This window comes from Rhinolophus ferrumequinum, chromosome 8 (assembly GCF_004115265.2).
Source record: "Rhinolophus ferrumequinum isolate MPI-CBG mRhiFer1 chromosome 8, mRhiFer1_v1.p, whole genome shotgun sequence".
Taxonomy (NCBI): domain Eukaryota; kingdom Metazoa; phylum Chordata; class Mammalia; order Chiroptera; family Rhinolophidae; genus Rhinolophus; species Rhinolophus ferrumequinum.
The window spans coordinates 5488612-5515396 of NC_046291.1; the positions used below are offsets into that span (position 1 = coordinate 5488612).

The 26785-nt window shown below is 39.0% G+C and overlaps 1 protein-coding gene across 5 annotated transcripts in view; it reads left to right on the forward strand.

Annotated features, from left to right (window-relative positions):
• Positions 1–26785, forward strand: part of USP40 (ubiquitin specific peptidase 40) — a 71161-nt gene that overhangs the window by 29092 nt on the left and 15284 nt on the right. For 4 of the 5 annotated variants that reach the window (XM_033111904.1, XM_033111906.1, XM_033111908.1 and 1 more), the window contains 12 exons: positions 603–771; positions 2552–2636; positions 3570–3640; positions 4311–4630; positions 6785–6908; positions 8247–8304; positions 14395–14448; positions 15203–15291; positions 16553–16639; positions 20692–20728; positions 22368–22432; positions 24232–24306. In XM_033111904.1, coding sequence (XP_032967795.1) covers positions 603–771; positions 2552–2636; positions 3570–3640; positions 4311–4630; positions 6785–6908; positions 8247–8304; positions 14395–14448; positions 15203–15291; positions 16553–16639; positions 20692–20728; positions 22368–22432; positions 24232–24306 — 1234 coding nt within the window. The remainder of the gene's footprint in view (positions 1–602; positions 772–2551; positions 2637–3569; positions 3641–4310; positions 4631–6784; positions 6909–8246; positions 8305–14394; positions 14449–15202; positions 15292–16552; positions 16640–20691; positions 20729–22367; positions 22433–24231; positions 24307–26785) is intronic. The other variant, XM_033111905.1, reaches the window with a different exon arrangement.

Genomic DNA, 26785 nt, shown 5'->3' on the forward strand with positions numbered 1-26785 from the left:
TAAGCTTTGTAAATGTGGTCATCAAAATAGCTAATGCTATCTTTGAGCACAGTAATAGAATTGTGTGTGAGCATAAGTTGGTCACACGGCCTGCAGTGGAGTGTCTGGCGCGCTTCAGGAAGCCTGGGGTGATTCGGAGAAGGGCAGGCGTTGAGGGCTGCTGCCGAGGACACTTGACCTGGACAGAGGAGACTCAGGAGGATCATGAGATCGACTTCACATACTTTATGGGAGAGCCTGTGGGTCCAGTGGAATTAAGGATGAACTCGAAGTTTGTAAATGTGACACTTAACGCAGTTATTAGGAGCAGGTTTCTAGCATTTTGTTTGTAACTCTAAGCTCAGGATTGGAAGATTTCGAGTGTCAGTTATCTGTTCAGAATAACATTGCACAGTGTACGTGAAAACCTGTTTTCCTTAGAATTCCCCGTAACACGCTGAAAGTTTGCTATTTATTGAGAAACTAAAGTGAGTCATTTTGGAGCATGGAAGGAAAGGATGTCAATTATCAATGTTTCGGGTAGTGAAGAATTTGTTGTAAATCAAATATTTGTGGTGTGAGATGAAACATAGCATCTGTGTATTTTTTATGCCTCTTTAAAGGGCAGAATATGATTCTACAAACAATGATTTTGAATTGCATCTCCACGTGGGCCCTCATTATCATTTCTTCAATGGGGCTTTGCACCCAGTCTCTCAAACAGAAAGTGTGTGGGATTTAACCTTTGATAAAAGAAAAACATTAGGAGATCTTCGACAATCAGTATTTCAGGTAATTTAGTCTCATTTCCTCTCAATTTAGACATTAAGGTCCATCTCAAGATGGATTCCTCTTCTCAAAAATCCTATTTAGGACACTTCTATTTATTTTTCAAAGCTGCTTAGGAAAATCCTCTTATCTGCCAGCTCCGTGGAGGGGTGGCACGGATGTCCTCCCCTCGCCTGCAAGTCTTGGCCTCTGCACAGACAAGCCTCTTGGTCCTGCCAGGAGGTTTCTCGGGAGAGGCAAGCCTGCTCTGTTTCATTTGGGGGAGAGATAGAGTATCAGGTTGTCTCTTTTTTGGAAAATAAATGAAAGAGAATTGGTTCTAAAGGGAGTGAAAAGATAAACCTGTGAACTAAAACCAAGGACTACTAAACAAATAAAAGGAGCTAACTTTTCTACCTTTCAGTACAGAATAGCATTTATTAAGAAAGATTCCTAAGTGAAGGAAAATAATCTGCTGGTCTCTAGGAAAGACAAACATTGTTGTAGTCATTGTTTCCAAATAATTAGCCAGTTGTGTTTTAATGACAACAGCAACAGTGCTCTTTGTTTCACTTCTGATGAGCATGTGAATCGTAGCACTTGGCTCCTTAACCTCCTGAGGGCAAGCGCACTAACCCTATTTGAAAGATGAAGAAATCGTGATTGAATTGTGATTGCCCGGATCAGACTTCTGGCTAGTCGCGCAACTAGGTCTCCAGTCCTGTTCTCCCAACTCTTTCTTTCTTCTTAATCTCACGTCCTCACTCTACACTACTTCCTGATCAAGGAACAGGGAAATAGAAAATATGTACCTTTTTTTTTTTTTGAGAAATAAATGAATTTTCTGAAAAACTAAATCAATTACCAAAATTATTAGCTTTCTTTTGATTTTCCTCTTGTACATAGAAAAGCAGGGCAATTTCTTTTCTAACTTTAGTTGATTTGACTGATATTTAAATGTTGGATCAGTATCAGGATTTCTAAAATTGTCTCGTATTTCTGAACTTTTGCATTAAAAGTTCATTCCTGAGCCAGTCCTGGCAGCGTTGGTATAGGTGGACTTGGGGGTCTGACCCTGTCTAGGGTGACATTAGGTGACAAATGGAGACCTTTAACTACATATCTCTTATCTTAGAAGTAAGCCACTGGCAAGAGGCTCTGAGAGCAACACAGTTAGCTAATCACTTGTAAATGTGGAATTTCTTTCTAAGAGAACTATCTTGTGGTGTTGTGGAGAGAGACTAAAAAGGACTTCATCTTTATGGGTGATGTTAATTTGGTGAGATTATCACAGTCTCCAGAGTCTTGGATCTAGAAACTTAAAAAACAAAACCCTGGTAATCTATTACACTTTGTAAATTTACGGTGGGAGACATTCCTTTGAAGTGGTTGAGAATATCAGTGTGTGTTGGAGTCCTTACTGCCTTTCCCTGAATGGCACTGATTAAACAAATCGTGTTTGCTCTTTCAGACAAAGATTCCTGGGCTGGCATGGGGATCACTTAGCCTGCGATAAAAGGGGACCTCCCGTAAATTAAGCAGAATTGTTTCGATGGTCGGTGTGCTCTGTGTATGCCAAGTATTTCAGTCGCTAATGGATGAGATTCACTATTTTGGGATTTGACTAATTTAACAATGACTGATGTCTTCTTCCTCCGTTTGATGTTGGGTGGGGATGGGAGTATTCATTTGTTTGTTCCTGTATCATCTACATATGTAAATTGCCACATTGCTCATCCAATGAAAGGGGAAGTGGTATATGTTACTTTTCATTGTTCTCTTTTCTTTCATTAATATTCTCTAGCTGTTAGACTTTTGGGAAGGAGACATGGTTCTTAGTATTGCAAAGTGTTTACCAGCAGGACTTCACGTCTACCAGACACTTGATGGTAAGATCAATATTAAGACACAGCAACTCATTTTATATATATTTATATTTTTGTGGGGCTCATCTGTGATTTTCTACTCTTGTCTAGTGTTTCCTCGTACCTACTACATTCTTAACTATGTAATTTATCCAATTTATAATGTGTCCAATTTATGTAATGTGTGAAATTTTGCTAACATGGAAACATTTTATATTTTCTGATATTAAAGCTGCCTTTCCACCAAATTACTTTTTTAAGGCTTTGGAATTTTTTTCATATTAACACAAATTTTTAAGCAAAATGATTTGGAACCATTTGAATCTTATTTATATAGCTTGATTTTTTTTTTTTTTTACCCAATTCTCAGCTTCACAAATGTACTCTGAGAGCTTAAAAGTATTTATTTCCTTTAAATGACAACAAAACAATAATAGCAGTCACAGTTGTAACATTTATTTTGTACTTCACTGTGCCAGATACTGAGATAAGTGTTTTATGTAAATCATCTCATTTGGTTGTCACAAAATTCTTTTATCCCCATTTCATACGTGAGAAAACTGTTGTGTACAGACCTGAAGGACACAAGGACATACAGCTAATTAGTGGTGGAGCTGGAACTGGTTGAGGCCTAAGCCTTATTATTACTGTTCACAGTGTCAAGTACGGTTGACCTTTATATTAGCTTTTTTCCTGCTCTCATGCTCACAACGCTTATGTAGCAACATGGGGAAATAGTTATATAACATGAAAGGAAAATAACTGAAGAGCGTGATAGAAGGTATAAAGATAAAAATAATATCAATATAATAAGCATAATTCCTGCCTTTTAAATTTTTTTTTCCTAAATGGGAATGCTTTTTCAAAGAAATATTTAAGTGTCTCAGCTCTTTTCTTTAGTTAAATTGTTTCTAATAGTCACAGTGAACGTTCTCACTGATAATCTCATCTTCCTAGGAGATGACCTGACACTGTGTGAAATGGAAATTACTGATGAGGAAGACATCTTTGTATGGAATGGAGTGGAGGTAAAAAAAGTATTGAAGAAATAGTCATGACAGTTTCGGATTTTTTAAAAGTCATTGTAATGAAATTTTATTCAGCATATGTGAAAGCAATTAGATATTAGAAAACTGCTGAAATACAAATGTTAGGTACAGACAGTAGCAGTTACATGTTAAAGAGCTATTTCTTGAGCACCTCTGTTGTGCCACCTGTCAGATGCTAGATACAAAGGTAAATAGTCTGAGTTTGTCAGGCGTTCATGTGTAATCGCACTAAGATAAGGGCCTGCACATGTGCCCTGTGGGAATTGAGAAGGGGGCGAAAGCTATGCTGAGTTAGGGAAGGGAGCTGACGTGTAGGAGCAGAGTGTTCTGAGCCAGGACAGGGGTGAGGACCATCTCAGCCACTCAGTAAACTGCCCTTGGTGTTTCCAGGGCTTCATTACCACCCCTGAGGACTCATACATCTCTGTCTCCACTCCAGATTTCTCTCCTGAAAAATAAAAGATGGCTAAGAGAAAGTTTCAAAAGAAAAATCTAAACTTGGTTTTTTGGTACTTAAAAGACACTTGTGAACACTTCACTTGAAAAAAATGAGAATTATTCTACAAGAGTAATCTTTTACTGCATTGTCATGTTGACTTAATTTTGGCAAATGTGAACTGTACTAATGGTTGTCTCGATATTACTGTAGGTTGGTGGAATCCAGATTCCAACTGGTAGTGACTGTGAACCTCTGCTTTTAAATGTTCTTCATCTAGCAACAAGCGGTGAAGGAGAAAAGTGTCAGCAGCTGACAGAATCTCCACAGGTCTTTCCATCTAATGCAGAAGTAGGCTCTGTCTTCACAGCCTTAGCAATCCCAGTAGGTGCCATCTTTCTCAGCAGCACTGAATGCACAGATGAGGGCTGGACTGCCATTCCCCAGGAAGGCTGGAGGAAGACATTCAGAGAGCAAGGCCTCACGAACGGAAGCTCGGTTCTGATCCAAGATTCCAGTAACAATAATAACAGGTAGCTCACTAAAAAGAGAATTCTTTCTTATTTTACTTACAATACTATCTCATAGAACCCTAAAGCTTTATTTTCATAGTAAGAGTTAAATGTTTCTCTTTAGTTCTAGACATTGTGTTCTATATATTGTAAGTAGGAAAGTTCTAAATAAGCAACTTGGATAAAAAGGTATTGTACTGGGATTTTTTTGGAGGGAATTGTGATAACTAAGTAATACAAGTATAGAGAAGATACAGTCTAGATTAATTGGCTATAAAGCAGAATCCTACCAAATGAATTGATTAGAACTCATTGTAAAACTGAAGACATGTTCTCACTAAGAAAGTTCCTGAAAATTTTCATGAGGGTGGTATTAAGATTATGGCTAAATTTGTCTGACTATTTTGTCACAAGAATCCTATAAAGCAATTCAGTTTTTCATCACAGTCCTTTTTATGACTTTTGAGAACCTCCCAGCTGCCCAGATAGGGCAATTACATGGGGAATGGTGCCCTCGATCCTGTAAATCACGTTTGAAGCTCAGAAATGTTGCCTCACTTCATTTTTGTTATCCATGTCTGTGACATTGTGTAGAGTCGCTTTCTGGGGTCAGTGTGTCATACACTGTAACCCCCCAAATTCCATCTACTGAAGACTAGGTTACGAACAGCAAATCAGTTGCCTCCCTCATCAGTGCTGTGAGTACACTTAGATCACTGTCTCTGGGTTACGATTAGTCGTGGCTGTGACACAGAAGCGGAGCATTTATGAACTGTGTTTATTTTGTATAACACCGCGATTACTCTTGGACAGATGTTTTCCACGCCATGTGTATTTAATAAAGCTTATTAAGTATTTTTTTGTAAGTAATATACATTTATTAGGACTTAGGAAATACAGAAGTGAAGACAGAGCCTCCCCACAGCACCCCGGCACCACCCAGGCACGTCAGTCCCTGTTAGCTTTCCTGTTCTTCTGAGCTCAAAGAAGTAGTTTTTTGTTTAGAAGGGTTTTTCCTTTTAAACATGATTATTTTGTAGATAGCTATATCCTGCCTTTCGCCCCATGTTTGTGGACTCTTCATAAACCTCATTTCATGGCTTCGTAACAGTCTGTTGACTTTTCCTGCCTGTGCTCCTGTGGGAGGCAGTGGGCGTGGTGGGCAGGGAGCCAGCGGCCTGGCTTTGGGTCCAGCTTTCTCACTCCTAACAGTGTGACCGTGGGCCAGTTACTTCACCCCTCTCTGCTCACTTTCTTCTTTGGTAAAATGGGGATAATAATTAGTACCAACTTCATAGGATTGTGAGGATTGAACGAGGGAAGTGCTTACAAAGTGTACACACAGTAACTACTAAATATTTTAGCTGCCATCATCATCCCATGTCTCACTATTTCAAGGTGGCATTCAGGGAACGTCTTTGTGCTTGAAACTCCATCGTGTTTAGGCTGGCTAACTTAAGGTGGAGTCCCACAGTGGAGTAGCTGAAATCCAGAGTAGAGTTGTGGTTCAGGGCTGGGATACACACTCCCCAAGAGGACTTCTGCTCGCCTGTTGTGTGCCTCTGTGTGAATTAGAAAGAAGCCCTTCTTTCCTCACGCTCCCTTATACTATATGTAGGCACGTTTTGATAGAACAGGATGCTCTACTGCCCTCTGCTCTCATAAAATAAAACTCCATCATAAACATACAAGTCTATGAGGTGAATGACGCCCCTTAGATGTGGTACTTTTATGCCGCGTCGGTCTGCACAACTGTCCATGGCTGTCCTCTTGGGAAACTCGGTCTAAATCCTGTGGGTGGGTTTCTGGCACAGGCGCTCCATGAAAGCCCCCTAGAGATGCCCGTGTGCAGGCACAAGTCAACAGCGGGTTGGTCAGGTAAACAGTTCTCTTGGAAAGGTGTGGCGCAGATTGTTCGTAGACGGCAAAGAATATTGGGAGTCATGAATATGATCGGCTCCATAGAATACTGCCAGCACTACCCTGAAGAGACAGCCAACTTCCACAGAGCCGGCTCCACGGAACATGATCTCCTTTAATTACGTCACATTAAATTAGTCGCTTGCTGAATTGTAGAACTGGTGCCTAAGGAAAAATAATGCATTTTCTGATCCTTTCTGATCCATAAAAGTGCTGTGTAAGGACATATTTTTAAAAATATCTTTTTACCTACAGTTTGTTGACCAAACAAGGTGAATGGATCACAACTGTGAATGAGACCGACTGGATCCAAGTTAAAAATTTATGCCAATCAGAATCTGAAGAGGAGCTCGTTCAAATACCAGCAACTGCTAACACAGTGAGTGGCTTATAATTCAAGTCTGGTTGGCAGCTTTTTAGGTTAACTGAATTTTATTTAGAAAGTAATGCCTTAAACTTGCAGAACAGTCTCATTAGACTTCTAACTATTAAGAAATCAACTTTTTATTTTTAATATTTAATTATTCCTCATTTACCTGTTAGTAGTCCTTGGCACATCTCAAGAAAATATGTGCCCTTTTTTCCTCCAAAACCTAGAATTAGAATGTGGGAGTTAGCTATTATAGTACATGGAATCCTCTAGCTTTTTTGTCAAATATATATAGTGCTATATCAAAATACAAATATATATTTATATTTATCAAAATATATCAAGATATGAAACGCTATTTTTAAGGGTCTTTTCGGCATTTTTTAAACCGGCATATATGTTTTGTTTTTGTGTTCTGTTCTTCTTTCTTTTTTTTAAGTTTAACTGAAATTGCTCTGCATTATACCCTGTGCTCTATATAAAGCCAGCTTCTCTTTAACGGAGATTCCTTCAGTCTTCCACTTGAAGACTGTGGTACTAGTTTCCTTAAACGTTATTTTAGGGAACATCTTTTTATTTTTATGTAGTCTCAATTCATTAAAAAGAAACATACTAGAATGTTTTCTACAAATACAATTTCTTAAGATGCATTGATATTTGGTGGTATAGTCGAGGGGACAGTGAAAGACCAATGCTCTCACCTCGGGAGACCTCCACCCTGACCCCAAGGGGGAGACTTTGGTGAAGTTCCTGATCCTGCTTCGCCCGGTGGGGGGGCACGATGGGCGGGGCGGAATGATCTCTGACATCAGTTTCACCCCTAAATTTCTATGATTTTTATGCCCTCGAGGCATTTAGCCTAAACTAAAAAAGAAAAAAGAGTTCTAAACTAAATTTAAATAGGCATTTTAAATAGTGCCCTTGGACTAGTATTACACATTTTTATATTATTTATGCTTACTGGCCCTGAACTCAACGTTCTTACATAGAGAAATGTGACCGCCTGCAGCTTCTTTTGTTTGCTGTCATCAGAAAGGTTAGTGGTTTGTCAGTTTTTTGCCTTTCTCTAGAATTGTTTCTTTGGTTTTCTGTAGGAGTCCTTTCTGTTCCAGTTAACATCAGTTTGCTTAAAAACTTAACTATTAAGATCTAAGTTTTTTGCTTTTGACTTTGTAGAAAAGAGAAAATGAATTTTGGGGATGGAAAAATTTTTTTTCAAGTAGGCAAAAACTACTAAATGTCAGGTAATTAATAACTCAGTCTGTATGTGCACACACAATCTTCATTTTCCTCTCCTCCCATTGTTTTCAACTTATACACAGTCATTAGTTTATTTCTCTATTTTAGGTGGTGTTTGATGTTCGAATTAAAGCCATAAAGGAATTAAAATTAATGAAGGAACTAGGTAATCATTTACGTTTGGTTTTGGTTTTTTGGTTCAATTTAGTTTTGTTTTGCTTTGAATTGAAAAAATTATGGGAGAGTACAAAAAATGATTTAGGGAAAACTCATCCACCTACCACCCAAAATGGACAGACGTTATCATTGTCATGTGTTTGTTTTTGTTTGAAACATTACAACATCCTCTGTGTCCTCCTCCTCATACCTGCTCTCCCCCTCCCCGGGTGCAACCAGTATATCTGATTCGGGTGTGTTTCTAGTCTATGTATTCATATTGTGCTGTATGTATTTTGCTCTCATATATATGTATATGTGTATATTGTGTTTTTATATTTACATAAGTTCCAGCATATGGAATATAACATTCTGCAAACTCACTGTTCACTCAGCATTAGGTTTTTTTAACACCCTTACTGAGGTATAATTTATATACCATCACACACTTGTTTTCAGTGGTTATTAGTAAATGTATAGAGTTGTACAGCCATCACTGTAATCCCGTTTTAGAATATTTCCATCACTCCAAACAAAAAGATCCCTCATTCCTATTCGCACTCCAAGCCCTCAGCAACCACTCATCTGCTTTCTGTCTCTCTGGACTTGCTCTTCTGGAACCATATAATAGGTAGTCTTGTGTGTCTGGCTTCTTTTACTTAGCATTCCGTTTTTGGGTTCTGCCATGATTTAGCATGTATTAATAATTTGTTCCTTTTATTGCGGAGTAGTATTCCATTGTACAGAAATACCACATTTTGTTTATTAATTCACCAGTTGATTGTTTCCACTTTCTGGCTTTTATGAATAGTTCTGCTATAAACATTTATCCCTGTGTGGACATATGTTTTCAGTTCGCTTGGATAGATATATAGGATTGGAATTGCTGGGTCAAAAAGGAAATTTATGTGTAACTTTATAAGAAACTGCCATACTGTTTTCCAAAGTGGCTGAACCATTGATGTCCACACTAGCAGTATGTCAGGGTTATGTTTCTCCACATCCTTGCCAATAGTTGTAATTGTCTGTATTTTTAATTATAGCCATTCCAGTGAATGTGAATTGGTATCATTGTGTGTTTGATTGTATTTTCCTTTTGCAATGATGGTGAGCGCTATCGATGTACCTATTGTATATTTATATACTCTGAGGATTCTATTTACAAGCCGCTAGAATTAGTGAGTTAATAGGAACTCTAATCAATAGACAAAAATCCATTATATGTTTATCTACTAGCAACAAAAACAAATGGAAAATGAAAACACTCATAATAGAAAAAAATGTCATGAAATACTTGGGGATAAATTCAATGAAATATGTGCAAGGCATGTACACTGAAAACTAGGAAAACATTGCTGTGAAAAATAAACAAAGACCTGAATAAATGAAGCAATGTACCATGTTCTTGGATCAGAAGACACAATATTGTTAAGAGGCTATAATTCTCTCAAAATTGATTTGTAGATTTAATGCAATCTCACCCAAAATCCTAGCAGGGCTTTTTTTTTTTTTTTTAGTGAAACTTGACAAGCTGATTCTTTATACGGAAATGCAAAGAACCTAAGTGTCCTTAACAATTTGGGGGCGGGGGGGGGGGAACAGTTGGAAGCGTTACACCTTTTGATTTCAAGACTTACTCTAAGCTATAGTAGTTAAGACAGTGTGTGCTGGCATAAGAGCAGACAAACAAACCAGGGGTCTGCAAGCTATGCTCACAACTTGTTTCTGTATAGCTGGTAAGTTAAGAATAGATTTTACATTTTTTTAAAGGGCTGTTTAATGAAGATGTGCAACAGGGATCGTAACTGGTTTTTGAGGCCTAAAATATGTACAGTGGAACTCCAGTGGGAATCCAGAACTAGGTGCAGACATATTTATTTAGTCAGTTGACTTTCAACAAAAGCACCAAGGCACTTCCATGGGGAAAAAGTATTGGACCAGTTAGATATCCATAGATGCAGAAGTGAATCTCCAGCTCTGCTGTGCATCATGTAAAAAACTAATTCAAAATGGATCATAGGCCTAAATGTTGAAACCTAAAACTTATAAAATTTCTGGGCGAAAACATGAGAAAAATCTTTATTCCTTTCATCATAAGGAAAAGATATTTTTAGATAGGGCTCAAGAAATATAAACCATGAAAGACAAAACTAGTAAATTGGACTACATCGAAATTTGGAACTTTATTCTTCAAAAGGCATTTGAAAAGGCAAGCCACAAAGTGGGAGAAAAAAATTCATAGAGCGTATTTGACAATAGACTTGCATCAGAATATATAAAACATAACCTAATCAGAAGACAAAACCCAACCTTTCACAGAAGAGGACCTACTTCTGAGTGACCAGCGTGCAGGGAAGGACGCTCAGCATCACTAACCAGCAAACTGAACCATAATGACCCCACGACACACTCCGTGGAATATGAACATTTTAAATACTCAGAAAACCAGTGGTAGTGAAGATGTTGAGCAATTGCAACTGCCATTATTGCTGGTGGGAGCGTGGAATGGTTGGTAGTCACTTTGGTTAAGAGTTAGCCTGTTTCTTTTGAATGTAAGCATTCACTTACCAATTCTCCTAGATATTTACCCAAGAAAAATGAAAACATATTTCCTTACAAACATTGTACAAAAATGTACGTAACCAAAAACTGGAAACAAGCCAGAGGCGAATGGAGGAACAAATCTCGGAGTGTCCCTACCATGGGGTACTGCTCACCAGCAAAAGCAGTGGACTCCCAGCACATGCAAAACGTGGCTGAATCTCAGAGACATTGTGCCAAGCAAAAGAAGCTGGACACACAAGCGTTCACTCTTAATCCTATTTATATGACATTTTCGAAAAAGAAAACCTGAGCTCTAGTTAGAGGCAGATCAGAATTGGGGGATGGGCGGTTGACTGCAAAGTGGCATGAGGCAATTTGAGGGGGTGATGCAAATTATAGCTCACTTTGCCAAGTGTTTATATCAAACTCTTTGAACTGTACAGTTAAACTGAATGTGTTTTATTATACGTAAATTTTACCTCAAAAAAGTTGATTAACGGGCAGATGGGTGGCTCAGTTGGTTAGAGCATAAGCTCTGGGCAACAGGGTTGCCAGTTCAATTCCCATATGGGCCAGTGAGCTACACCCTCCACAACTACAATGAAGACAATAAGCTGCCTCTGAGCTGCCACTGAGCTCCCGGGCGGCCGGATGGCTCAGTTGGTTGAAGCGCGTGCTCTCAACCACAAGGTTGCCTGTTCAATTCCCACATGGGATGGTGGGCTGCACCCCCTGCAACTAAGATTGAACACAGTACCTTTAGCTGAGCTGCCGAAGGGTGGCCGGATGGCTTAGTTGGTTGGAGCGCGTGCTCTCAAAAACAAGGTTGCCGGTTCAATTCCCACATGGGCCAGTGAGCTGTGCCCTCCACAACTAGATTGAAAGGACAACAACTTGACTTGTAGCTGATGGGTCTTGGGAAAAATACACTGTTTCCCAATAAAGTCCTGTTCCCCTTCCCCAATAAAAATCTTAAAAAAAAAAAAGTTGATTAAAAAGCTCTTAAAAGCACTTGGGGGAATATAAAGATGAATAAAACCATTTCTGTCCTCGAAGCCTCTGTGCAGATATTGGGCTAACTGTAAACCAGGGCAGTGTCAGCTTCCGCCCAAGGCACATAATTCATGGCAAGTCATTTTAATCATTGATTGAATTGACTGTATTACCTGTATCTTCCTGACAAGCAGGTAGACTGGTAATGAGTGTTCTGTGAACATCTGTAATCATTCCCAGAACGTCCGCAGCGTGTCTCTTAATTCTTACCTTCTGTTTCTTTATCCACATATGACTGTGGGACTTCGGATCTGCTCTAAATTAAAGTCGCTTTATTATTCTAATCCCCTTGATGTTTAAATGCACTTCTTAATTAAACTATTTATTTGGAGATTAAAAAGTATATGGTTTATTAAAACAAATAGTCTGTCTTCCCGTGTAACAGCTTTCCTTCTCCTTCTACTTTGGCTCCCCTGCAAACCATTCTTCACCTGACACACAGTCTTCCTAAATAGTGGAATCAGGTCATGTCACCTAGCTGCTCAGAGCCCTGGAGTGCTTTGCCTTGACACATAGGCTGCTTCCTTAACCTCGCGGACAAGCCTGCTTTGTCTGACCACTACCTACCCACCCCGCTGTACTCTGCTCTCCTGCTTACTCACAGCTCACTGCCCTGCTGCCTTTCTGGGAGTGTCCAGTGCACACGCTCTCCTCCACCCCTGCGACTTCTCAGTTCTGTCACCTCGCTGAACTCTCTCCCCTTTCTCTCTTCTCATTTCAGTCATTCATTTGGTCTCAGCTGAAATTTTATTTCTCCAGTCATCTCTGACCACACAACCTCAGTTAATCTCTCTGCTTTACTCTCAGGATAGCCTGTACTTTTCGTAGCACTTAACGCTGTAACTATCCATGTGTTTGTGTGATGAATGTCCCCCCACCCCATCAGACGAGGCTCTGAGCAAAGTCCACGGCTGTTTCAGTTCCTACTCTGTTGTCAGCTTCTAGTACAATGCCTGGTGCGTGGAAGATACACAGTGTATTTTGAATGAGAGTAAGAAATTTTTAACAAGACAGTATTTAAAATGCATATTTTAAATTGGAGAATTCTTTTCATAAGCCGATTCAGTTGTCAAGAAATTTGTATTAGAATTATATGCTAGCTTCACATTAGTATAAGATATAGAACTCAGGAATCTCAGAAAGAGGCTCTGCTATGGTCTGATAAAGTTAGAACTTCTAAGACTCACGCGATTCTTGCCTTCTCAGACGGCTCCCCACCTCCCAGCCTGTACAGTTCATATCCAGCTTTGTAAGAATTCTGTTTGGACTACACCTGGTTTGTTCCTTCCCACAAAGCAGGAATCTCTGCATCCCCCAAAATAGGGCACACTGGCCCTGATCCATTGATTAGGCATAAAAAAATCACCTAACATGTTTGAAATACAGGCAGTCTCTGCACAGTTCCAATATGCACAAATTTCAATTATCACGGTTTATTATATAACATCAGTTACCCAGCAACATGGTTCAAATTTCAGCTACCATTGGATTTAACTGGGTGATTGCATAAAGTACAAGCTTTGCTACTAGCGTCAGTCCACAGACTACTACATAAATAACAGATGTAACAGACCAGTTATTTCACTCTTTGAAGTCTGTCGGTCATTGGTCACTGCACATCTGATATTAATTTCACCACACAGATAGCAAAGGGTAGTTCTCCCCGTTTTCTCCCAGTGGTAAATCCACATGACATTTTACAAGAATGGGTAATCGAATTGGCCAACAAAGATGCAAGTTCAGCAAAGAAACACAAGTATATGGAGTGATAGCTCACCATGGGAATGTTGACACTATCATTTAAGAGACCAGATATGCAGCCGGAGGAACTGAATGAACATGAACTTATCAGCAAAAGTGCAGAAAGTGATTGTGACAAAGAGGATGAAGATATCCCAGGAGAAGTGTCGCTGGCAAGGTCTAAGGAGCTCTTGGAGATAGTTCATGAGATTGAGAGCACAAAAGTCTAAAATAATTGAAAGCTAGTCCAGACTTAGAAAGGAGAGGATGGTTCGCTAGGAAATAGGAAAGATGTTCACTCTGTATCATAAGCTACACAACGAGAAGAAGAAAGCAAGCCCTGTTTAAACTAGTCTTGATATGGTTTTTTTTTTTACAAAGAAATAAAACATTTTAATTCTCAGTGTTTCTCATGTTTTAAATTACAGTGTAAAGACTAGTTTTACTAGTTCCACTTCACTATGCATGTATAACTGATAGTTTTAAATGTTTGGACACCAATTTTTAAGGTCATGAACAATTGTAATTTTTCTCATTGTTATTAAGCTTGCTTTGCACAATTCCATCTTGCACAGGCATTCTTACAGTCTTGTACTACTGTGCAAAGCGAAGATTGCCTATACTTGTTTTTTGGTTGTTGGGGATTGTTGTTTGTTTACTTTTTGTGTTTTTAGCTTATTGTAGCTTCTGGCTAATTAACACAGTAGAAAATCTCTTTTGTTTTCCTTGTTTGGTACATTAACCAGCTTCTTTTTATTTATAGCTGAGAACAGTTGTTTGAGGCCTATTGATAGAGACGGGAAGCTTCTTTGTCCAGGTACATCTGTTTGGTAGCCTTCAAAAGCGGACACAGACTCATGCCATCTAAGTGTTTTAACACTTTTACTTTAAATAATGGCTTCCAACACCTAATATTCTTATATTTTAGAAACTGATTTGTAGGACATATTGCCATCCAGGTATCTTCCTTGCATATTGCAGAATGTCTTAACCAAGAATTCAAACACTTCGGCTTTCTAAAGTGAAATATCTGACTTTGATTAATTAATCCTCAGCTTAGTCATGGTTTTGATCTAATTATATCTTTCTAGATTTATTGTCCCGTTTTTATTTGTTTTGCTAACTATTGAGATACCTGCTATGGAATAGTCTTTGTTCTCACCTCTGTGACACATCTTGTCATTAGACTTAATTTAGTCTAATTATTGATGGTAGTCGCCATAGCAGTTTAAACCTGGAAGGAGCTAGTCCATCATGGATCAATTTGGAATATCTAACTTTTAATCTCTGTGAATAACAACTCTTGATTTTTATAAGTATGACTCTAGACTACTCAGAGCTGCCTCTTATTTCTTGGCATTATTGTACAAATAACAAGAATAATATATTCTAGAGTGTGGAAATCAAAAATCAAACATAACTATAATATATGTAATCCTTTTGCATGGAGTCCAACTTTTTTTCCTTTCTTGACATTCTTGATTTTCAAAGAACGTATTTCAGTATAGTATTATTTTGCCCAGACAGGTAGAAATTAATAACATTCATTATGTTATCAAAACTCTTTATAGTGCCAGACAATTATACTTTGAAAGAAGCAGAATTGAGCACGGGGAGTTCATTGGGACTGTGTCCTGGAAAAGCCCCGACTTCCTCTCAGGTAACATGTCGCTGACGGAATAAAATCAGCTTTCCCATAGTCAGAAGTTCTTGACTTTGTAATTCGTACCTTCCCCACTGCAGTAATATTGTTTTTTGTAAAAATGTTCTTAAACGATAGCTTTTATTTTAGGAATGCATCCATCTAGTTCTGTGTTTAAATCAAAAGTATTCTATCAAAGCATATTCATAAGGTTCTTTTTCTGTGAAAATTTTGTGGTTAAGGGGCAGTCTTTAAAGCTGAGTGGCTACCAGTGTCAACTAGATTCATAAATTCTAAAATGCACCCTTTTCCCCCCACATTTTAACATCTGTGACATTGGGCTGTGGCTCCCAATCAGTGGCATCCTGCAGACGGAGCTGGCACTGTTTTCTGTCTTTGTGGTACACAAAATAACGAATAACCAGGCATTTTCAATTTAATGAAATCCAACACCTTGGTTTTGGACCTAATTTCTGACTGCAGTAATAGCGCGATCTCACAGCAGCTTTGTCTTTATCAGTCTTCATTTCCTGTATAAACACCACCCGCTGACCTTTGGCAGAAGCCCGACCTATTTAGTCAACTTGTTTTACAGTCCAAAAGTCCTCCGTATGTCCTTACTGTTAAGACTTTATATCAGAGTAAACTAGATTCCTATCAGAATCCCCATGGTTCCTGGATCTGCTTCATTAGTTTCCCAGCTACCTCCCCTTTGATTTGTTCTTCCCCTGAACTCGAGCAAATTGTAGTAAATGACAAGCTGAGAAGAGGAAAGACATGACCGTACAATTGAGTTAGAAAGGGAAAGTAGCTCTGTAAGGAACCAGACAGATGAGAGATCAGATTGATGCTTTTCCTGTGGGGTCTTGGGGTTGTAGTGTATGGAATCCCTGGACAGCAAATAAGAGCACAACCAAATGACTCAGAGGGAAAACACAGCTAAGGCTTACCGTGTGTAGTAATTGCAAATCCCTCATTGCAGATCCCTTTGAGGAATGCCCAAGAAAGAGATGGAGTTCATAGTAGAATAAGTATTACCTGTGAGAGATGTTTATTAGGAGTAAAAACATTGGCAGTGAATGAAGCATCTTTCGTTTCTAGGTAGTCAAGATTATTGTTTAAATCGTAGCATTCAATTACCCGATGTAGTCTTGTTTTTACCTAATTGGAAATATTAAAGTTTCGTGGACTATTGGCTCTTTTTTTTGGAAGTAAATAATGTATTTATAGAATTTTAAAATTTAGATTAAGTTGCATTCATATGCTGTCTCGATCTTAGCTGTTCCTGTTTTTCGCTGTGGGGAGTGACATTCAGCCTGGGACAGAGATGGAGATTATAGTAGAAGAAACGATAACTGTTAGAGATGTAAGTAATTCTACTTTTCTGGGAGGGGCAGGAAGGGGTTTGTGGGTGTTTGGTATGGGGAACAGTGGTAACGTGTTAGAATTTTGAGGTCATAAGGCTAGGATTTACAAATATACTTTAAAGTATTCTGCATACTCACTGAAGGAATAGTTTGAAGAGCTTGAAACTTGGTGCATCAACTGGAATTTTAAAAATTAGATTATTGATACTATTTTTTGGTTATCAGTAATACTTGCTGATTGTAGAAATTTGGGATATGTAAAAATGGATTAAAAGGAACAATTAAAACCTCTCCTTAGCTCTTATCCCGCTAACATAAACATTCTGGCATATTTCTGTTGTGTTTTTTACTTTGTATACACACATAATTACTCCCAGTGGTATGAATGTTGGTATGCGTGTGTGTGTGATAAAGCAAACGCATAATTATATTGGTGTGACTGAGAACTGCGACTTTCCATGTTGGAAAGTGGAGAGACAGAATAACATCAGTGTGGCTCGATGACGCCTGTACTCCTGAATTTGAATTAGATGAGTCCAATGAACTTGAGGTCTTTTTTCCTTTAAACAAATGTTTTCTAGTTCTTTCCACTGTAGTAGCTTAGAAACAGTGACCAGCCTGAGAGCAGTGAGCACCCCGACACCCAGATTGTGGTCGCTAAATACCCTTTCCTATTAGAAGGAACCAGGGCTTCTTGCAGTAACGGCGGGTTCTGTATCTAGGTCAGGAAAGTATCAGAGGGGCCTGAAACCTCTAGTCAGAACAAAAGCACTGAAGACAGGAAAGACTAGTGTTGGCAGAGAGAATCGGGCCAGCTCGGAGAGGCTCCCCCTGGTTAAGGAGGAGACAGTTTGAATCTCAGTGGGAATAATAGGGAAAGGTGATTAGTACATATACATGAAACCCACGGGCACATATGATCCTTAAAAATATATTCATTGATTACCTGCGGGTAATGACATGGGTGCTTGGGAACCATACAGGAAATAATCAAGCATTTGTCCTGTTTTTGTTTTGCAAACAATGCTGCAAGGCAACCAAATAGATTATAAAGGTTTTTTTTATAAACACATCTCAACTAATAAAATGAAAAGAATTTTACTCTGTCACAGTTTTCTAATTCCAAATGATTTAGTGGATCTAGACAATGATCCTGAAAAGACTGCTAACACCCCAAAAAGAGCAACACCCAGACATTGTGAAAGTTTGACACAGTGCCCACGCTCTTCTTGCCAAAAAAAAACCCCAAAACCCAAACTGGACCCAAGTCTGATCAAGCCTCTAAGTGTGAGTACCAGTTTAAACAAAGTACAGGGGACAGAGGGACGTGTTCCATGCAGTACAGGCCTGGAAAAGCCCTCTTTAGGATGCAGCTGTGGGGTGAGGCGGCCTGCAGGTCAGGAGAGACTAAGGAGAAGGGCAGATGTGGCGAGTGGGCTTTTTTTGGCCACTGATTCAGAGCAAAACATTTTAGTAATAGATAAAGAGAAGGCAGCGAAATGTGAACACTAACTGGATATCTGTTATTAACAAATTCAGTTGTTTTAGGTGTCATAATTATTTTAGGGTTATGTTTTTTAAAAGAATTGACATCTTTTGGAGATGAGTACTAAATATTAATAAATGAAATAATATATCTGACAGTTGCTTCAAAAGAATTGAGGGGGGCAAGGCAGGGGAAGTGGGGTGGGGTGCTGACAAACAGGGCTGGCCGCCGCAGTGAGATTGGGTGACGGGTACTTAAGGGTCCCTTTTACTATTCTCTGCGAGTTTGACATTTTCCATGAGAAAACATTTGGTAAACAAGTTTTTGGCCATTTGTTACATGCTGTAAATATTTTCACAGTTTTTCATTTGCCTTTTAACGTTAGTGTTTTTTTAATTTCAAAGAATGAAACCACAAAACTTTTCAGAGGAGCAATGTGTGTATTCTTCTGTTCTCTCTTGAACCCACCAAGGGCAGACTTGTTCCCAACCCACCCCCTCACACACACACACAGTGCTCACCGAGGCCCGCAGTGGCCTGCATGCTGCAGTCTTGTGAGCACCTCTCAGGCTCCATCTTACTGGCTCTCAGCAGCATTGGATGTGCTTGATGACTGTTCTTTGAAACTTTTGTCACTGTTTCCCGAAGACTGCAACTCTTCAGGGTTTCCTGCCTACCCCTTCTCAGTTTGCTGTTTCCTCTTTATCTGTGAGCACTTCAGTGCTCAGTTCTTCGCCTGGCCCTCGCCCCAGCACTCCCTGCTTGTATCACCTGCCACTAGGTTTTCTGATCGTCCTCCCACACCCAGAACGGAACTCCTGATCTTCTCTCGCAAGCATAGTTCACTCACATTTTCCTCTTCTTCAGTTATGGCGGCTCCATCTTTCTCCTCGCTTAAGCCAAACACCTTGTGGTCATCCTTGATTCTTTTATTTCTTACATCTCATCCAGTTTTTCAGGAAATCCTTTTGGTTCGACCCATCAGGATTTACCTAGGAGCTGACCTCATCTCATCCTCTGTGCTGCTGTCACCCTGTCATCTCTCGTCTGGATTATTCCAGCAGCTCCTGAGCTGCTTCCCTCCAACCTTGCACCTCCCAGGGTGTGTTCTTACAGAGAAGCTGAGTGATCGTTAAAGTGTGGGTCAGATCAGCCCCTGCTCCAGTCCCGACCCTCAGGGTCAGAGTAGAGGTCCCTGGGTGACTCACAATGCCGTGACCTCTGAAGCTCCTGTGTGTCTTTTTCAAATCCTCTGACTACCCTCCCCTCTGGCTCACTCTGCTCCAGCTGCATTCGCCCCTTTGCTGAGCCTCAAACAGAGCTCTACCCCGCCTGTTTCCTGTACCTAGAACCCAAGTTGAAGGCTCAACTGTTTGTTCTTATTAAATAAGGGAAACCTTTAAGACTGCACTTTTCTCTGAATACAGCTTTGGTTCCATTCCCTGTGTTTTAATGTACTGTGTTCTCATTGACATCATTTTCTAAATAACCTTTAATATTTTAAAGTCTTTTTTATTTTTAATCATGCAAGTAGTCGTGGATGTTTTCTCATTTTTTAAACTTCATAGAGGAGCTAAAAGTCCCCCTTGGTCACTACTGTGTTCTATTTCCTTCTCCAGATGTCACTGTTGTCATTGAATAAGATAATTTTATCCAAACCAGTAGCATGTGTATCCTTCCAGACCTTTGCCCTGCATATCCCAACACGTGGCTGTGTCTGTACATATATAATAGAAAGAAAGGACTTGACTTGTCTGTGTGGTGTCTTTTAAATCATGAATGGGATCATGCTGCAGATATTATACTAGGACTCTTTCACTTAGAATATTTTAAAGATCTTTTATACCAGTTCACGTAAATCTATTTCATCCTCTTAACTGTTTGAAGACTTTTCATAGTTTATTGAAGTGTTCCCCTATTACAGGATGTTTTGTTTGCTCTTCTGTTTTCCAAGCATACAGCAGTGACCACCTTGCTCCCTTCTGCTCTAGTGTAGTATAAATGAAATACTGTTTACTCTTTTGCCCTAGGTTTATTGAAGAATGTTTTTCCTCTCCAGAAGTTGAGAATTTTTAATTACTTTGTTTTATTTAAACTTCTGTTAATCGTGTCTCGTTTATTACATTGTTTCATGAGGTCACAGCTTACACAGTTCTTGGGAGTTTATATATGACCAGTTGTGTTTCATGGGTGCCAGATAAAGGCTAATCTCGTTTGATAGGATTCAAAGTTAAATGTGTATCTATTAAATCAGCCCAATTAATCATATCAGGCCAAAAATACACCATTCCTCTTGATAAAGAGAAAGATCTGGAAGTGGATGAACAAAACTTTGAACTGAGTTCTGGTTGTGAACACAGGCAACTGTTTTCCCTCCGGGGTTGGCCCCACCCAGCCCTTAGGAAGGAGAGAGTTTACTTAATCATCTGCTTAATGATGTGTGTCCTTATCTGTTAGAGAATTATTAAATATAATCAGTTTAATAGGCCCAGGGTCCAAAGAGGCTGTTTCTCACAACAGTGTAACTCAGACACAGAAAACTAATGAACATTCTTGTTTTCACAGTGTTTAAAGATAATGCTGGAGAACTCTGGCCTTCCTGGTAAGTGACAGACCGTGATGGTACATACTCTTATCCACAGCCTTTATTCATAATACAGGATTTATTTATGAGCCTAATTTTTTCCAGGCTTGTCAGTTTCACTTTCTAGCCAAGAACCATGAATTCTCCTGGTTCTTGTTTGCAAGCTGAAAGTTGAAGCTTAGCCTACCACTGAGGAAAGAGAACCTAGATAGGTTCTGACAAAGGCACAAAAGAGATCACGTTAAGATTTATACCCTCCGGAATCACCCAGGTCTTTCACTGATTTTTTTTTTTAACCTCATTGATTCAGAATTTCAGTGTCGTGTCTCATGCCAGTATTTTTGTGGTATAGATGAGGGAAGGTGGTATAAATGAAAAACATAAATCCAGGATGTCTTGAAGGAGCTACCGGGTGGAGCCACATTAGTGAGTTTGATGAAGCATCAAACTGCTTTCATCGGAGCGCTCTGCTCTTCTCAGACTTCATTCAGGTGGGAGGAAGCCCGAGCGCTGTCTGTAGGGAAGAGAACGTGCTCTGGGTGAAGGCACTCTTCTGGGAGCTCAGACAGTGTGTTACGTCATCTCCACCACAGTCCTCCCCTGCAGGGATCATCACCCGTCCCCATTTTACAGACGACAAGACAGAGGCTGAGAGTGGCAGAATGGCTTAGCCAGAGTTATACAGTGAGCAACTAGGTCTCTGATTTCAGAACCCGAGTTCTTTCCACCATGCCGTCCTATGAAGTAATGGTGTTCACCTTTAACTTATTGCTGTTTTTTCTTTTTAACATCCCTAGATTAAGTTATTGCTACAACTCTTACCGTATTTAAAACTAGAATAGTGACAAAAAAGTGTCTGTAAAGAACAGTCAGTAATGGGATTCAAAACCTGTGGCCTCTGAAGAATAAATATGAGATCTATGCTCATTCCTTTGGCTGCAGTTTCTTTTGGTCGGTAAGGGAGTTGACAAAGTTTGCTATTTTTTTTAATAACTGGGATTTCCAACTTTTGCTCCACTCAGCTCCCTCTCCTCCTCAAAAAATTCTCTTCCCATTTTATCAGTGTGAAAAACAGAAATTTAATTAGAGTATTTAACATTTATAAATGTTCATTTATACCAACTTCATTACATACTATTCCCAAAGCACTGTTTTTTGTTAGATTAACTGCTAGTTGGATAGGAACAGTTTTGTTGCACGTAGTTTTGTTGTAACATTGCTGGGCAATGTTAGCGTATACTTTCAGCAAAGACAGTGAAATGACACTCAACTTCACAATGATTTTAGAAGGAATTCTATATGTACTTGTATATGTACATATTCTATATTCGTGTGATGTCTGTGTGTGTATACATGTAAATAATAAAGACATAGTGTACATATTGCTTAATAGTATCAAGGCTATTTTTATTTGCAACTATACGTTATATACAATTATACATCTATTCTTGGTGGAACAGAGAGAAAATTAACCAAGTTGGGAGAACAGCTTAGTTTTTCTCATGCTCTGGATGAGATAGTTTACTTTAAAAATTAGTTAATTATTATTAGATCAAATCCTATTTGAATCTCATTTACCCAGAAGGGTCATTCCTGACAAACTCTTCAAACATATGCTTCTGAATTTTTTTTCATCCTGATTTTGATTCCTTCATAGGAGACACGTGGCATTTACGAAAAATGGATTGGTGCTATGAAGCTGGGGAGCCTTTACGTGAAGAAGTAAGATTGTTTCTATACGTTTCGCTCTTAAAATGATTGTATTTATTTGGTATTTTCATACAGGATACTCACCCCACTCATGTGACTAGATTCTAGAGAAAGCTTTAATTTTTTTAGGATACAGTAATCCGTATACATAGGTCTCCTTTCACTTTTTCCTCCCTTAGCTTTTTGATGGAGTCAGAGGGTAAGTCTCAGCTGAGTGGCAGCGCGGCTACATGTGTTCAGTCCTCTTTGCTACAAGTGTGTCCCTAGGAATACTAGCTCTCCATCAAGAGGCAGAGAACTTCAGAGAACAAAAGACACTTGAACCAATGAAAGAGTTTGAAGATACTCTGAAATTTGAAACCTGAGTATTTTAATCTCAGAGTTTCTCTGTAAGTTGACAGCAGAATTCATTTTACCAACCAGTTGCTTAGGTTCTGATCCAAACTGCATCTCTAGATCCAGCCAAAGTCTTAGAGTGGCCTTAGGAACAATTTTATCATAGGCTAGTTGGGATCTGATTAATTTTATTATTGATGCAAGTAGCATCAAACCTCCTGTCCAAACCCATGGCCTTAGAAGTGAACCCAAAATGAAGCTTTGTGAGGCAGATCAGACAGTCGTGGTACCTGCCCTGCCCCCAGTCTGTCTGCCTGCTTCCTTCTCAGTAGACAGGAGCATTGAACAGGAGCAGAGGCTGGTTTAAGCAGGTTTGCCGGGTCCCTGGAGCGCTCTGCGGTACGGCCGGCAGCAACAGTGCGGAGAGGTCCCTCTTGCGTCTCGGCCAGGAATTTGACTGCTCAGAGGGAGAGGGGGACTCCAAAGAGTCTTCAGGACATACAGTTTGGATGTCAGAAGAGCTGCCTAGTCAAATGGTTCCGCATTTTCTTCTCTGTTAATTCCCACATTGGTGTCAAAGAATCCTAAAATTGTCTACAGCAACTCATTACGCGCAAAACTGGCTCCTCTTCCCAGATTTGCTGTCTTTCCCGACCTCATCTTTTCAGCCTGAGATGCACTTCCCTGCTTCCCTGCCATCCTTCAGATTTGGTCTCAGCCTTTAGCGGCCTGTCAGCTTGTCCACTCCTTCCTGACTGTTCCCACTGCTGACCTCCTGGTTCAAGCCCTCTCCCCCCTTTTTTGCCTCTTGCCTAAATCACTATAGCTGGCTTCCCTGAGCCCAAGTGTCCCCCACCTCAGTATGTCACATACGTAGCAGCAAGACTGATTTTTAAAACCCTTTCTCGGAAGTCTTGACTGGCTTTTTTCAAAGCAGCTTAAAACTCCTTGTTTTCTATTCCACATTCCTTCAGTCTGTGACCACCTTCCAATCCAGTTTTCTTCCCTGTTACTCTCCAACCCACACTTCCTACTCTAACCAGTCTAATCTCTTAGCTCTTCCCCAAAACAAGCCATACTTATTCTTGACTTAACTTTGACTTTGCTCTCTTCTCCTTCTCATGCGAAATTCCTCCTCTTCTAGTTTCCGCCAGCTTTCCAAATCCAACCCATCTTTTTAGGCTTAACTAAAATTTCATCTTCTGTAAATCAGTCTCTCATCATTTTTCATCTCATCTCTGTCCCTTTCCTGTAATCTTTTATGATACTTAGAGTTCATACCCCATAATTTAATACATAATGATAATACTCTTTTATAGTCTTAGCTTATTTCCTACTCTTCAACATCTGCTTTATTCGTTATTTAGTTCTTGAAAGGCTAATAGAGGCATAGGGATTTTTAAAACAAAGATCCAACTGTCTGTCTGTTCCTTGCAGAAGTCATAAGTGACAAAAAAGAATTTCTATATTCCCAGGATGCAACTCTGAAAGAGCTTATGATATGTTCTGGAGATACTTTGCTTTTAATTGAAGGAAAACTTCCTCCTCCGGTAAGATTTTGCTTCTAAATAGGCATTTTGTAAACAATAGTTATTGTTGTGATTACAGAGGTGATACATTCTCACTGTGGGAAAGTGAGGCACTGCAATAGTAAAGAGAATAGAGAACTTACCCAAAAGCCTACCAAAGAGACAGCCACCATACTTCACATCTTTATGGATTTCCTTCCTATTAAAATCAGTTGTCTATATGATTTTATTTTCTACTTTTTATATCAATTTTTTAACCTAACCATAAAATCCAAAAATAATCATTATATACGATGTATGACTTATCACAATTTAATTCACTTTATCCCCATTGTTGGAAATTTAGCTTGTTTTAATGTTTTTTTCCTTATGATATTACTTAAATACAAATCCTTCTTCCAGTAGTTCTAAAGATGGAATTAACAAGTCAAAAGGTATGAACTTTTTAAAGACTTGATGGTATAAGTTGCCAAATTGTTTTCCCAAAGAGGTGTACGAAATTTGCAGTCCTTTCAGCAGTACGTGAGAGTGCTCATTTCCTTGCTGTTCCATAAACACCACATGTTACCATGTTTAAAAACCATTATTATTTTTTTTAATGTGGACACATGTAAAGATAAACACACACACAAAAAATGACCCAAAATTCCAGCAGTCAGATAACATTTGTTTATGATTAGAAAATCAAACAGCTTTGAAGGCTATAAAATGAAAAACAAGTTTCTCTCATGCCTTTCGCCCCCAGAAAGAGCCGCAATTAACTTATTTTTCCTTGTATTTCCCTCCAAGAGAAGAAATTGTGCCTATCTGTGTGCTGAATATCTATCTGTGTGCTGAATATACACGTACCCTTTTTGAAGTTTCCTTAAAGGCAGTCATGTTTCATACTTGTTTTCCATCTGATGATGTTTGTTTTTATTCACTTAATAGGTCTTGAGGATCTCCTCATAGCAGCACATACAGACCTCCCCTATTGTTTTCCGTGACTTCACAGAGTTCTGTTGTATTTTATACCGTACTCTTTAAAGTTAATTTTTGAATTGGTAATACTCATGATACCAAATTCAAAGTATATAAAAAGCTGGGCCATGAGAAGTCAGTACCTCTTGACCCCCGGCCACTCACTGTCCTCCCTCTTTAGGCAGCCAGACTTGTGTGTCCTCACAGAGGTGTGTATTTTTAATGCACACACACGTATGTACATGAATGTACATAGCGCATATATACACATTCACATATACACACATTTCTCTTTATTTCTACAAAAGATATGCTGGACTCCCTAGTTTGTACCTAGCTTGTTTTCATTAATATTTTACCTCCAGTCGGGTGTATGCTATGTCAGCACACATAAAGCTATCTCATTCTGTTTGATGGCTAGATGGTATTCCCTTGTGTGGAGGTGACGTAATTTATTTAACCGCTGTCTTTTCCAAGAAGATTTAGGTTGTTTTCAGTCTTTTGTTGATACAACTAACACTGCATAAAATACGAATGTGCCATTTTGCACATCCAGGATGAATTTCTAGGCCTCCTAATACATTTTACCACCATGAACAATTTCCAGTGAATATCCTTGCATCTTTGGTTTTGTATGCAGATGCTAGTATATCAGAAGGTAGATTCCTAACCGTGGAATGACTGGGTCACAGGCCTTGGGCGTTCACACTGTGACAACGCTGTTACTCTCAAGAATTTTGCAGCAGTTTATAGTCCTGCCACCGATTTACAGGAGTGTTTACCCATATTTTCACCAACATACAGAATATTGTTAGAATTTCTGGCTTTTGACAGTCTGGTAGGTGAAAAAATGGAATTTTGTTGTTCTGATTTACATTTAGTTATTTAATTGAATGGAGATTGAGTATTTGTTAATCTTCGCCTATTCAATAAACAGAAAAATATTCTCATTTTAATATGCATTTCTTGAAATACATATTTAAAGTATTTTTTTCTTTAACATTCTCATCTTCTTTTGGAAGTTCAGCCCTGTAACGACATCTTTTATCTCTAATAAATCTATTACAGTTGTTTCCTGACTCAACAAAAGGGGTGGGGAAGAACCATTTTGATTTGTAAAACTGAAGTTAGAGGACATGTTTAAAGAAAGGGATTTATTTCATGTAGTTTGTACAGGAATCCAACTTAGATTAATAGGTTATTGGTTGTCTATACATTTCCTTTAGGAACTTGAATAAATGAAACTGCTTGTAACCGGTGCATTGTGCTACTGGTGCACTCACAGTGCTTGAAATAGTTATATAGTTTGCCCTGTCGAGTATTTTGTTATTTTGTTTATACTTTTCATTTAATTGTAGCTACTAAGATACTTCTAAGCAAAAACCGTATAGTTCTAGTCATTCCAAAGTCTGATTTTTATGACTTAAACTTTTAATTGTATACACAATTAACAAGTACGATAGATGGTAGTTATACATCTAAAAGGAAACATAATAAGTTCAGGAACATTGTCTGTTACCAAGACGTTTCTCCCTGGGAG